At 36.9% G+C, this 13,754-nt stretch overlaps 2 protein-coding genes across 2 annotated transcripts; one reads left to right on the top strand and one right to left on the bottom strand.

Moving 5' to 3' along the window:
* The first annotated feature begins 1,548 nt into the window (after positions 1 to 1,548).
* Positions 1,549 to 4,886, top strand: LOC144082298 (insulin-like). Its single transcript, XM_077609345.1, has 3 exons — positions 1,549 to 1,860; positions 3,791 to 3,991; positions 4,642 to 4,886. The coding sequence occupies exons 2-3, from the start codon at positions 3,802 to 3,804 to the stop codon at positions 4,785 to 4,787; spliced, it is 336 nt and encodes a 111-aa protein (XP_077465471.1). The 5' UTR covers positions 1,549 to 1,860; positions 3,791 to 3,801; the 3' UTR covers positions 4,788 to 4,886.
* Positions 4,887 to 5,067: 181 nt separating this feature from the next.
* On the bottom strand, positions 5,068 to 13,531 carry LOC144082297 (uncharacterized). Its single transcript, XM_077609344.1, has 20 exons — positions 13,468 to 13,531; positions 12,857 to 12,955; positions 12,684 to 12,766; positions 12,257 to 12,334; positions 11,906 to 12,094; positions 11,716 to 11,802; positions 11,268 to 11,379; positions 11,112 to 11,177; positions 10,609 to 10,682; positions 10,464 to 10,534; positions 10,011 to 10,378; positions 9,783 to 9,931; positions 9,431 to 9,645; positions 8,093 to 8,209; positions 7,880 to 8,023; positions 7,086 to 7,799; positions 6,931 to 7,003; positions 6,524 to 6,700; positions 5,820 to 5,982; positions 5,068 to 5,725 (listed from the first exon to the last, which is right to left on the bottom strand). Exons 1-20 carry the CDS (start codon positions 13,511 to 13,513, stop codon positions 5,697 to 5,699), a joined length of 3,054 nt encoding a protein of 1,017 aa, XP_077465470.1. The 5' UTR covers positions 13,514 to 13,531; the 3' UTR covers positions 5,068 to 5,696.
* Positions 13,532 to 13,754: the final 223 nt, after the last annotated feature.

Raw genomic sequence — 13,754 nt, 5'->3', positions numbered from 1 at the left:
AAGATAAAACCTTTTTTTTTTCTTTTAAATAATCAATAGTGAGTTCTCCACTTCGTTGTGGCGACAAAATCAATTAAAAAATATAATTACAGGATCCCACATGAGGGATTTACTGTATCACCAAAAATATTTCAAGTGGCATTTGCAAACTTGCAACATCTGGTTAAGTACTATAAAGTGGAAACATAGTGGTCATGAAATAAACATATTTTTATAAGAAATGCAGTGTCTACTATATACTTCAATACAATTGCATCATTTGTGGTGACTAGAAATGTTAGGTGATATTTTGCAGATGTTTATAAATGTATCCAAGGAGTTTTTTTTTTTTTTTTTTTTTGTATGTCTGGAATCAGGCCATCTCTAACTGAAGATTGGCCATACTGCATAACAAAAATTTCATTTAGAATTTCACATTCCACAATAGATCAAATTAATGAGAACTTGAAGTAATTATATTCCATTGTCTATTAATCATTGATATTGTCCACTTGTTTTAATGACCTGTATCTTATCTAATTCAATTGCAGATGTTGTTTTACAAGGCATATTTCTAGCAACCAAGGTAAAAATGCTCATATAAAAAGATGGAAAGAAGTGATTGTAAGCAGTAATGTATCCAACTACTGAGTCATCCTCTGATATAAAATTATATTATGTGTGACCTCTCGTTTAAATCTGGCCAACCCTCAGAAAAGCACTCTGAAATTAAAGAAAACAGCTGCTACACATGACAAGAGACAGATTCTAAGTCATTAATAACTTTTTATAGAAGAGACGTTTAATATATCTGATCATGGCTATTCAGCACAGATCAGATATACCACGTATTTTTATTATCTCCAGTTGGTTTAAGAGACTACCAATGTTAAGAATCGCTCATTACTGATACTATATTGTCACCATATGTGGTTGAAACTAGACTTAAAAGCCATTTTGGACAATGTTTATGAGGATTTGTACCTTACAATAAAAGGGGCACCAGCTAAAAGGTTGAAGGAAAGACAAAAATGATATTGTAATATTGTTGTGATTGGCCAAGCCATAAAAATCGAGACATTTAGGGATGTTTTGTGGAAATAGTCTTTTCGATTGCCTCATGATTTGTCTTGATGACAGTGACACAAGGGAACACCAAATGTATGACAAATTCCCGGTCATCATAGCAACCACACATTGGACTTGATGCCTGGTAGCGCATTAAATATATTCAAATGGCAACAGAGTTTTCGCTGTCAGTATCTTACAGGCTACAAAAGGTTATCTCTGACAAATAACATCTGCAAATAAATATGTGATCAACTGGTTTTGTGAGGTATAGTATATCTACCATACTACCATAATAATTTGAGATTAACTAACAGATGCAAACTTTTGGTTTTAATTCTCATTATCATGATGTTTTTTTTTCTCCATACATAGACAAACTATCTATACCACTAGTGGTCACTACTCATCCAGGAAATCCTTTAATCTACTACCCAACGTCATCAGCGAACGTGACATATGGTGTTTGTCTGTCACCCAGTGAACTCTAGCTATCAGACTATCACGCAGCAGGTGTGCAGATTCTCTCTCAGGATGTCTTCAACTTTGTCTGACTGCTGTGGTATGGTCATATAGAGTAAATGACTTAGTGTTACTCAAAGATAGATCAGGATATTTAAAGGTCAAGTTGTTAATGAGAGAGCTGGAGTATCACACCCATGATGACAAAGGCCAGGTGCACGTGTTGATACTGTATGTCTTGGAAATGTAGCCAAGTAGAGATGTTCTCTGTACTTGTATAACCCAATAGCTCTACTCCCATTTCATCTGCAACGACCAGCTGCTCTGCAACAACTGAGGCCTCAAACAGAGGTAAGCATTTTTTTTGTGCTCCCTAAATACTTTAACTTAGAAAATAACCATGTAAAAAATAATCAGAATGAAATTAATGAGCAGCGCAGGCAGATCTATTATTCGGGCCGTCCACTGTGCCAAGACCCTGGCATACAGCCAGCCGTGGATAGAGAACTGGTAGGCCAGATAGAGCTAAATGTCGTAATGCCTGGCACTGGTGCATTGTTAAAGATTACTGTTATAATGATTCATGTCCAAGCCAATAATCTGCAGTACAGTATAAAACGGCCACAAAAGCCTTGCATAGTTTTCAAATAACTGCTAAATGTGTTCACCTTGAAAGAGAAGCTGCTACTTGAAAAGTGTAATATTCATTACAAAAATGGTTTAATTAATGACACTGATAACAATTCTGCATCAATGGGAATCTCAGCAATGTACCAAGGTAAGGATTGACCTTGAGAATATACTGACACAATCTTCAATGATTTTGGAACACGGGCCTTCCCTTCATTTATCATCAGTCCAACTTAAAATTTAAGATACAGCCCATTTAATCAATACCACAGTTAATTTCCTGTTTACAGACATAACTAATTAAACGTCCATCAGAAATCTTGGGTCGTCAAAATAATTATTGTACCTTTTTGTTTTTATCTAATGTTCATCGCTCATGCACAGTACTCAGTCATATGTTAGAAAGCTTTTTATCAGTCAAATTTTAATTTCCTTTGTGGATTCCAAGAATGACCTAATTTAATATACATGTTGTCAAACATTTGGAGAGAAGTGATATATACGTGAAAGATATTGACAAAATGTGATTTAAAATGGATTGTAGTCTCCATTGTTTGAATGTGTAATGACCTTTTCCACCTGAAAGCAGGTTCAATATGCTAAATTCAACTCTGATAAGAGCCAGTAATCCTGAACCGGTCGACCTGTCTCCAGGGTTCATACCAAGGTAGAGAAATGTTAAGCATGTTGGATCATTCCCAAGTATTATCCTGAAACAAGGTAGTAGCCAGTTGGAGCTGACGTTTTAGGCGTTTTCTTTCTCATTTCGTTTGGCAGGAGCCTCGCGTTCTCGTAAATTACAATTTGCATCTTTGACTATGTTCACGCTGCAGGGTCTAATGCCCAAACTAGATTTTATGTCAAATGTAATCATTTTCATATACTTTAGTTATCCCTACCGTAAGACAAATGAACCCCTGACGGCTCTGTTTATTAATTTATCAGTTTGAAAACATCTTATTGTTACCACTGATTGTTTTTAGCTTGTTTCTTTACCATTCCTTTCCACCCATATATTTTGTCAATTGTAAAAGTTGCCTTTTAAAGACATATATAGGTCAGATGAGCATGTGATCTTACAGCAGTTATTTAAATGCACATCCCTGCAAGGCTTGGGTCGTATATTATAATAATCGTTGATCATTAACATTCCATTTAAAAAAATTAGTTTCATGTCATATTGAGCAAAATAAATCTGAATTGACCTGCAGTGTCAATGTAGACAGGCTCTAAAATAGACTGTTTAACAGAGTACCACTGTAATCCAGTCAGGTTGAGTCTGTCTGGATCATGTTTTGACATATTTTGTCTCATTCGTGAAAGGTTTGAGGTCAGAGGTATTTTAAACGTTTGAAATACACTTTAGTCAAAAAAGTTTACTTCTTAAAAATAAGAGGCCAATGACTAGACTATCAATTCAAATGAGATTTTTTTTCTTTACGAATGAAGGAACAAGGTCAACAAACTGGGTGTAAAAAGTTATTTTAGCTGAATAAGTTATTTTAACATTTCCTTTCAGTATCCATCTATATGATAGTGTCTCAATTTTAAAATTAATGGATACATTATTAAACCATAACTGACCAGTTAAGCAGAATTCCCCAGAAGCATCTAACAGAGAAGTTCTCACATGCAGTGTTTTCTTCATCAGGTCCCCATTCTATGGCCAATGCATCATGGGTGTTGTCCATCCTGTTTCTTCTGGTGTTCCCTGTTCCATGGGTCTCCCCTGTACCCACCCAACACCTCTGTGGCTCGCACCTTGTGGACGCTCTGTACTTTGTATGTGGAGAGAGGGGGTTTTTCCACAGCCCGAAACGAATTCACAAGCGGGATCTGGAAAACTTGCTCCGTAAGGCTATTCAAAAATCATCTTTTGTGGAAGTCTTGGATATATGTGTGGATTTTTCACCTTTAATGTTTTAGTTAGAGATAAAAAGTAGCATCTCAGACTACTACTTTGGCATTTCTTCAGTCTTATTAGACTCTGTGGGAGAGGAGGAGTTGATCTCAGGTGACTTTAAGAGATAGAATACACACTGGGCTGGTTGGCAGCCAATCATAAGGCACACTCACTCAGCCAATTCAATTATTTGTGCTCAGTGTATCTCCTCGCAAAAAATCTTTATAAGGTCACTTCGAAATATACTCACAAGTCTGCCAAATTATGTGAGCTGTAATATGAGCATTCACAGTCACATCAGTTGCCAGGAGGACTTGAATATAAACATATGAAATTATAGTCCCAGCAATTGAAATAACTTTTTAAGTATTGTAAGTGCTTGGTGGCAGGTTCCATTGGAAAGAAATAGCCATGTTAGAAGCTATTGGAGGGCAACCATACCCCACCTCTCCATGAGAGAGGGCCTACAATGACTAAAAGGATTGAAGCGATCAGATTACCTAGCCAACCATTGAAGTGTGATGAGCCTTAATGCTCATATAAGAAGTTTGCACAGCAGGCAGAGACTTAACTTGGCTTTGTAAACTTTCACCTCTAAGGGTTCCTGTCTACAAGGGTCAAAAAGGAGCAGCAGATGTGGAGACATTTTTCTGGAGGCAAGGATTCCAAGGTGAAGAGAGGCATTGTGGAGCAGTGCTGTCATAAGCCATGCGGTATTTACCACCTAGAAGCCTACTGCAACTGACACACTAACTCAACATTCAGAACCACTTGTGGAAAAAGATATTGAATTCCATGTTTGGCTATGTTGGAAAGATGGGAAATAAAGCTTCATGAACCATAAACTAAGGCTCTTCTTTACAAAGATGTAATTTTGTTAGAATATAATGCAACAACATGAATTTCTTGCAGCATTTCTACCAAAGCCCAAAATCCAACAGTGCTCTCTGCTGGCGAGAAACTGTAATATACAGTAGGACGAAAAATTATTTGACAGCCACATAAGAGTTGAAAGACTCCTTTATTTAAAATACATAAAGATGTGCACCCAAATATATTAGACCAAAAATTCTGTCTTTCAGACACAGACAGTACTATAACTAGAGATAAAAGGTGACAACACAACAGTAGGCCTCTCAGAAAATGAACTTTACCAAATTTGTCAAAATATTTTGTTCAGTTTTGAATGTGTATGTATGCTGTGTATTGATTTAGTATTGTTTACTCAAATTTAGTATTTGTCCCACACTCAAATGTTGAATGCATTCATACATCTACCTGTGCGAGGAAGCAGCCATATTTAAACATTTCCTCATTCAGTCACTCAAATGTGACGGGCATAATCTATTTTTGAATAGATTCATTAAAAAAAATAAAGAAGAAAAGTTGATCGTTATTTTCTTAAAGAAAAAAACCTTGTGGGACACTTATATCCAAAGAGGCCGAGACACAGTATTACAATGCAGACTATACTGGCTAATCCTAAAAAGTAATGCGTCAATTCTACACAAAATGTATTCTTTAAGATTTAGGCGCTGTCCACATGCTGCAGGGTATTTCTTAAAAAATCAACTTTTTCTATGGTTTGGGCTTGGATATCTAAAACATCAAACCTACTGTAAAAGACAAGAATCTCCACCATTGATGTTGTGGTCTAAAATAATCTCTTTGCTGTGGGATTTTCTGCAAAATAAAAGGTTCCCAACTAAATCATTAAATATACTACTTGAATTTAATCTTTAGAAAAGTAGTAGAAAACAAGATATTGACCCCTCACCTTGTTTCAGAGGTGTTGCTGACTCAGTGTGTCTGTTCTCCTTATTATGTTGGAACGCTTTACTGGGATCAAATCTGCGCTGAGAATCATCCTTAAAGTTTGATTTCAGGGTATTTCGATCAGTCTTCTGACCGCTTAACTGGGAGCGAAGCTTCATCACCTCCTACACAGAGTGAAGAAAAGTGGAGAAAAAAAAGTGTGTTGAAATGGTAATTTTTTGAACATTTATATTGGTCAATGTTGCAAGTTAACATTTGTGCCATTAGGGGAAACCGATCTGTCACGCTCCTGTTTAGAGCTCAAGGCTTCAAATGCGTGACAGCTTGCTTATTTACCAGGCAGGCCTTTACAGTTCCTGGAGTATTTAAAGCCCAAATATTCAATAGAGCACTGCTCGTTATGCAATGGAATCCTGCCGATTAACGTAGGTTGATCATTTATCCAGGAAATCACATTTTCATATTTAGCTTCAATAGCTTTTGTCTGCTTTAACTGTGAATTTTTTTTTTTTATGTAAACATATTGCCTGAAAGGTATTTTATCATTTTAATACTGTCCATTGTTGTGACTGCTGCTATTTAGGAATGTTTCAAATTTCATAAAATGGATTTGAACTGTGAAGTATAAATTAGCCATAGTTAAAAATAATAATAATTCAGGACTACGTTTTATCGCCATTCATTTGATGTGGTGTGGTGTGTTACCTGTTTCAGGTTAAAATTTTCATCTTTCAGCTTTATCACGTGTTTAATCTTCTGCTTCTGGTTTTGATGCCCCAGGAGATGGGCGTAAGCATCTGACAGTTTATTTAGCTCCTCCTGGTTCGCTCCATTTAGATTAAGGAGTGCATTTCGCTCAGCAGCAAAGTTATTCAACTGCTCCTGGAGGTAGAAGAAAAAAGGTCAATTTAAAAGTGCACCATTGAGAGTGAAATTATTAGGTAGATGGATATGCAACTTTTAGCTATCAATTCTCAGTAATATAACAATAATATCTAATTATCTTAAATAATCATTAAAATGCAAAATACCTCTTGCAAGCGACAGTTCATTTGTTGTGTATCAATTAAAAAAAAACTGTTTGGTTTTTAACTTGTTCAGAAAGGACTGACCTCAAAAGGTTTTATTTTAGCAAGTAGCTCCTCATACAGTGCCCTCCAGTGTTCTGTCTCGGAACTTGGGGAACTTTAAAGAAAGAACATTTTTTTTACTGTGGAAATATGTTTGGCAGCAGCGCTTTTCATAAATGGTATAATAAGTGTCTCACCTCTTATCCTGTGTTTCAATTTGTTTCTGGAGTTTCTTTTGCTGCTCGTCCATCTCCCACTGAAGTGTGACTTTCTCTTGAGTCAGTGTGTCGACATGGTGCTGCAGAGAGCACCGCTCTTGTTCTTGGTCTTCTATTTGGTTCAGCAGACCCTCCACCTTCTCCTCCATGAGGGCCGTATGTGCCTGAAGGTTAACATACTTGGACTGAAGTTCATCGAGATGAGACTTAAACTGTTTCTTCTCTGTTTGTGCCACCTCCACTTGATGCTGATATGCCAGGTCTGATTGGTGTGAGAGTTCAACTTGAGACTGGAGCTGACTTCTTTCCTCAGTCAATCTATTGAGCTCAGTCTTTAGTCTGAGAACCTCTGACCTAAGCTTTTGAATGTCCTGAGTTTCAGCCTGCAGGGCAGCTCTTTCTACTTCAAGTGCTGTTTGATATTTAATTTTCTCCTTTTTTTCTTGCAGCAATTGTTCCATTACATTTTCCTTTTCTTGGCCAACTTCCTCGAGCTGTTTCTGGGCCATTTGTTCCCTATAGTGAAGCTGAGCCTCCTTCTCCTCTTTGACTTGCCTCAGTGCATTTTCATTGTCTTTTGCCTCTCTCTGTAGCTCCTGCTCCAACAAAGAGATTTTCATAGCATGGCTCTCTTCCATAATCTGCATCTGCTGATTCTTTTGAACGAGGCAAGCCTGTGTCTCCTGCAACACTCTAAAGTCAGACATAATACAAAAAAAATTACACAAAAGGCGAGGGGAAAAAATGTTTTGTGACCAAGGTAAGGAGCAAACCTTGCATTCTCCGAGGTCATTTGTTCCTCCTGATTTTTTTGTTGAATCACTTTGTCCCTCTCCTCTATCTGCTGGGTCAATTTTTGCAGCTCTTCTTTCATTTTCTTCTGGCTTTTGTCTGCTTCCTTCACAGCCTCTTTAGTACTTCACAGGACAACAGAATCTTAAACTAACAGAACACTGCAAAATAAGCCATATGATAGATAAACCAACCTTTCTAGTTCTATAGACATCTCTTCATTTTTTTCCAGGGAGCTTGCGTATGCTTCTTGGAGTTCTTTCAAGGCCGACAGATGCTCCTCTTTCAACAATGAAAGTTCTTTGGTCTTACTGCAAAGGACATGCTTTGGTACTATTGGTAGATTGCACACAACATACCTGTCAACCTCTGCCGATAACTGCCCTTATAAATGATTATGATTCCCCTTATAAACCCCCAAAAAACCTTACAAACATCGTACGACTCGTACGGTGTTTGTAAGGTAAAATAATATAACAATTATGTGGGTTTCCTATTATGTTAGTAATTGTTTCAATGACCCAATATAGACGTAAGCATTATCAGAATTATCCACGCTAAAAAAACAACTATACATTCAAATGTTTTAGTGAGAATAATTTTTACTTACTTTAGATATACTAGTCTTGTCATTGATGAAACTATGCATTCACTTTCAAATCAGTTTTCTACAGCGTGTGCAGCTACAAGGTGTCAAGAATATTTCCTGAACATTTGTCTTCATTAAGGAGATTAGGAGAGAGAAAGGATGAACCAGCCTGTGGGACGCTAATGTTGTTATTTATCCTGTATAACAGATGTGCTACTCAGCTGGAAGCAGCGGTGTCTGCGGCAGCGGATGTCAAAAATGCTGCATTCCAGGAATTTAAACCCATGCTGAGATGAAAAATGCAGTTTATTTACTGACATGAATTGTAATAGAGTGCTAGTCACTTGAAACTATGTGAAGCAGGTGATTTGTATTTTTAGCAAAATGTTACTGCAGATCAAAATGAGTAAGCCATCACATTTTTGTCAATAGATGAAATTATTTAACGAACAACTAATGGATTATCAAATTAATCAACTGTATTGACAAACTAGTAATTTAGAAACCTTAGCTTTTAATGGTCCCAAATCTCAAAATTTAAAGATTTTAAGAGGAAATATTCTATGTTTCTGTTGCAAGCAAAGTGATTTTATGTTTCACAAAAGTAAAGCATTTGAAAGCATGTTTTTACTTTTTCAAAGCAACATTTTTCCCTATTTTTATATACTATAAGGCCAAGATAAATGCTTTTGCGAGTTAATTTCATAAAACGAAAATGCACGTACCATTTGTTTTTATTTAAAAGGATATTGAATAAATTCAATGGGCGATTTAGCTTGTATCTATACCTATATAATCTTGCAATTATGCGGGAAGCTGCAGGTTGTATTATCATTATGTAATTCAGTGTACTTTAAAATGTTCATTCAAATAAAACTAAAATGTACAGAATGACACCATCTGCTAAATTGAGAAGCTGATTAGAACTTTGATTACTACTCACCGCTCAAATAGTTCCCTGGTTTCACCCAGTTGTCTCTCCAGCGCAATAATTTCCTGCTGATACTGATCTTTCACTTCATCTTGTCTTCGCTCCTGTTCCTCCATGAGAGCGAGTTCTCCCAACATCTCCTCCAGCTCCTCATTTAATTTATTTCGACACTCCTCCGACTCTTGTCTCCGTTGCTCTACCAGTACAGTCAGAGAATTTACCAGAGCCTGAGAAGTAAAAATCAAAGGGGGGCAAAATTAGCTTCTGGAAAGGCATGTGCCACATCACAAATAAAGGTAATCAAATCAAAAGGGGAAAATATGTCATACAAGTAAAGCAAGGGAAAAATAATAATAATAATGACCCTTTCTTTCATCAGTTCCTCAATGACTGAAGCATGTTCTTTCTGGAACCGAATCAGTCTCTCAGCATCATCTCGATTGGCATCTTTCAGCAATTTGAGCTCAGTTGTCAATTCATCTATTGTCTTGGAGCTCTCCTCTTGAATTTTGGCTAATAAATAATAATAAAAATACATAGAAATGTATTAATTTGTTTTGTTATTTTTACTGATATCGGTGGGTCGGCATACTTTTCTCCTCTGTTGAAATCATAAACCTGTGTTCAAGATTCACAACTTTTTCATCCATCTCTCTCTCCATGTTTTGGAGGGCTTCCTGTAGCAGAGCCAACTCAGTCAACTGCTGACTAACTGTTGCTTGGGAGTCTTGGACTTCTTGGTTCGTAAATTTTATTTGCATCTCCAATTCACTCACTGATTTTTGCGAAGCCTTAAGCTCTAACTCTTGGCTTTTCAAGTTTTTCTCTGCTTCTAAATAATTATCTTTTGAGGACTGCATCTCGTGCTGATATTTCAGCACTTCCTCCTCTTTTTGCCTAAGAGCAACCTCTGTACATTCAAGCTTTATGCTGCATTGGTCTAGCTTGTCTTCTAGGTGTCTGTAAAACAAGAAAAAGAGATTTTGTTACAGTGTGGTTTTAAATTACAAAAATCTATCAATAAAGGGAACAATTGCTCATTTACTTTGTGTTCTGCTGCTCAATATTACAGAGAATGTCCTGCTGTGCTTTCTCTTGCAACTTTAAGCGGAGATCCTTAAAAAATAAAACATGTTAGTTAAATTATGTCTACAATGGATCAACATACTAATTTTTCATTTAATGCCTACTTGAATCTGGTCATTCGCTGAATCCAGATATCCCTGCACCACCTTGACTTCCGCTTTGAGTTCCATTATCTCACCTGGAACAATATTGCAAGGGAAGCAAAGGGAGACGTTTGTTCAATTCAATGTAATCCAATATGTTGATCAAAAATGGATGAACTAAAGGAGTAAAGTGTAAGACTGGTGTCCTAATATGGCACTGCAACCAGGATCCAAATGTTAAAACAGAAAACAACTCTTCTACCTTTGGTTGCCAGATAAGCTCTTTGCAATGGAGAATGATACCAATGTTACATTTCAATCGTAAGAGACAGAAGTTACCAGAGTACACATCATTAGCAATGATCCTGTGAACCTATAAATTGTGTAGTTTACAAACTGTGCATTATGCTATAGTCTGTAAACGTAACGTTAAGTGCACCGGGGTGGTGCAGAAATAAAAAAAAAAACTAAATCAACTTCAGTGAAGAAGAGAAGTTTGGTGCCTGCGTGAGGGGTTACCTCACCGAGTAATCTTTCAATCTGCTGCTCCAACTCCTCATTTTGGGCTTTCATCATTTGATGGAGGCCCTCTGCATGACACATAAATATGAAATACAATTAACAAAAATCTTACATTTGATGAAAAGATACTTAGGTGATCTGTTGCTGTAATTGCTTACCATAGTCATTGTTTCTGTCTGTTAGAGATTTGACAGTATCCTTGTTAGCAGTTAGATCCATTTCTAACACCTTGAGGTGAGCATCAGCATTGAGCTGCAGAATATTCAGCTCCTGCACTCATACAGTACATTTTCATACACAACTGAATATTTGGCAAATGAATGTTTGCTCATCACAAATGATCTAACATTATGTTGCTATCCATCTATTTTCAACCGTGCATATCGTGGCCGGGGTCCAAAGGCTTACTATATCTTAAATTAATCACCAGTTAGTCACAGAGCTCATACAAACACAGACAACCATTTGCGTTCACATTCACATCAAAACGAGTGAGAATGGATCAGACAAATGAATCATGTCAGTGGCTTACATTCAGTTGTTTTTCAAATAAGGATGGTTATGAAAACTTTTGTAATGAGGGGAGTGGCTATAGCAAATTGATACCTTATTTTTGCAGTCCAATTTGTTCTTGGCGTCCATTAACTCCATTGTCAGTGAATTGATCTTCTTTTTTGTCGTGTCAGCTGAAACCTGGGAAGAAACATACTTAGTAACAATGTCGAGGCAGCACAAATAACCTCCATGACATATCTTCTCGTGACAATTTGGAAACGAACCGCTATGTTAAACACACCTTATTTTTTAAGAGCTCATTGACTTTCTTTAGTTCCGCCTTCTGTCTTTCAAGGGAGGTGATGTTGGCAGATAGGCTGGTCTTTTCCCTAACTGCCACCAAAAGTTTGGCTTCCATCTTTTTTAGGTCCTCTTCAAGAGAGAACAACCGACGATCCTGCTCCCCTCGCTGCTGCACGAGTAGGCGGATCTGCAAAGGGGAAATCTATTTTATTATAAAATATATACTCAATAAATACCAGCTACCAGGAGTTGCAACACTTGCAGTGTAGCATTCTTTTGAAACATTTATCATATCCAAGTCATTTTGAATTCTGGATTTCCTTTTCCAAATTTACTTATGTGGGTGCACCTCTTTTTCCAATAGTTGATGTTGTTTCATTTTCAAGGTCATGGAAGGTTCTTTCTTTCTTGTAGTTGACCCCTCAACCTATAACATACATAGTTGGGTAAATATCAGTACAGTTGGAGACACAATTGGACCCGAATTAGATTCACCTGATTTTGAGGACCTGCCGATGCAGTCCCAATACGATACAGTATCAAGTAATAAAATAATAATATCATATTTATAATAGAGAATGGAGTTTTTTTCCTTGTACATTTGGAATATTTTGTTGCTATTTAGCAGAAAATTTAAACAAATCAATAAATACATTGTCAAACTTTTTCAGCCGATTCCAATCCTTAGAAATGTGCTATTATGTGATCAGATCGAGGACATCACTGTTATATACGATATATTATTAAACTGTATTCTAATGTAAACTGCAACTTACCAGACCATCAAATGACATTGTTCTTCTGACTGGAGACATTAGAGGGACCCCGCAGGGGGATGATGGAGGCATTAAACATACACCTGATTTAAAAATATATATAAATATGTTACATGTGCGCCATTATATTAGTTCGGGAGAAATGTGCCCATCAGTGAAATAATGTTACCAACCTGCTTTAGAATCTTTAAACCGATCAGATCTCTCAAAGGATGCAAGTCCTTTCGGTTCTTCAGCTTTGATGTTATAGACGCCCGGTGCAGGAGTACAACCTTTGGTAAAAATGTTCATAATCCAAAACCAATCATTCTACAAGTGGAAGGAATTTTCGCACCGAACTGCAGAGTTTGGCAAGGCCTGCCTGCGTCAGTATGATGTGCCAAAAACTTTCAAAGAAAAAAGGATATCGCTTCCTATTAACAGACAGTTTAAATATTATTTAATTTACCATCTGTGAAATAACTTGAAATGAACGCCCTTTAGTGTCACGTTTAAAGCAACGCAACCCCGTGACACACTATCGAGTATTTAGCACAACAACTAAGAGATCAAAACAATACTTTTAGGGGGCAGAAGTTGTAGATTTATAACATTCACATTCATGTTTACACGGCCGTTTTGTCATTTATGAATTCAAAGTTTTGTTGGGTTTTTCATCATCCGTCTGTGTATCAACCATGACACTTTCTGCTGGGTCAGGTAAACACATAACATATTTGTTTCTTTTAATTAACAAACATCAACATCTTTCCATCTTTTCAAACAGGCAGTTTTATTGACTTACCGACCGCTTCGTTGAACCTTTTTAAAGGTGCTCTTGAAAAAGACATCTCAAAACACTTAGTGTTTCCCTCTTGCCTGTTGTCGTTCAGCCTTAAAATTCAATAGTACAGCGAGACAACTAGAACAGGCGTTCCAGCGGGGAAATTTCAAATATATGTCATGCACTCACTTCCGTATGTTGGACCATTCAGCGTCATTTGTTTCTTGACGTCACTCTGACAAGTCGGGGTAATGGCATTGGAATTTCATAATGGAATTATTCATCCCATACACACAACAATCAAGTAA

This window comes from Stigmatopora argus, chromosome 9 (assembly GCF_051989625.1).
Source record: "Stigmatopora argus isolate UIUO_Sarg chromosome 9, RoL_Sarg_1.0, whole genome shotgun sequence".
Classification (NCBI taxonomy): Eukaryota; Metazoa; Chordata; class Actinopteri; order Syngnathiformes; family Syngnathidae; genus Stigmatopora; species Stigmatopora argus.
This window is presented reverse-complemented; position numbering and strand designations above follow the sequence as displayed.

Bases quoted from the DNA above. Each gene is read 5' to 3' on its own strand.
- LOC144082298 (XM_077609345.1), top strand. From the start codon at position 3,802: ATGGCCAATGCATCATGGGTGTTGTCCATCCTGTTTCTTCTGGTGTTC. The intron at 3,992-4,641 runs GTAAGGCTATTC...TTCACCTCTAAG, and splicing joins GGATCTGGAAAACTTGCTCC to GGTTCCTGTCTACAAGGGTC.
- LOC144082297 (XM_077609344.1), bottom strand. From the start codon at position 13,513: ATGTCTTTTTCAAGAGCACCTTTAAAAAGGTTCAACGAAGCGGTCG. The intron at 12,767-12,856 runs GTTGGTAACATT...TTTTTAAATCAG, and splicing joins GTTTAAAGATTCTAAAGCAG to GTGTATGTTTAATGCCTCCA. The intron at 11,803-11,905 runs GTGTGTTTAACA...GTTTCTTCCCAG, and splicing joins ATGAGCTCTTAAAAAATAAG to GTTTCAGCTGACACGACAAA.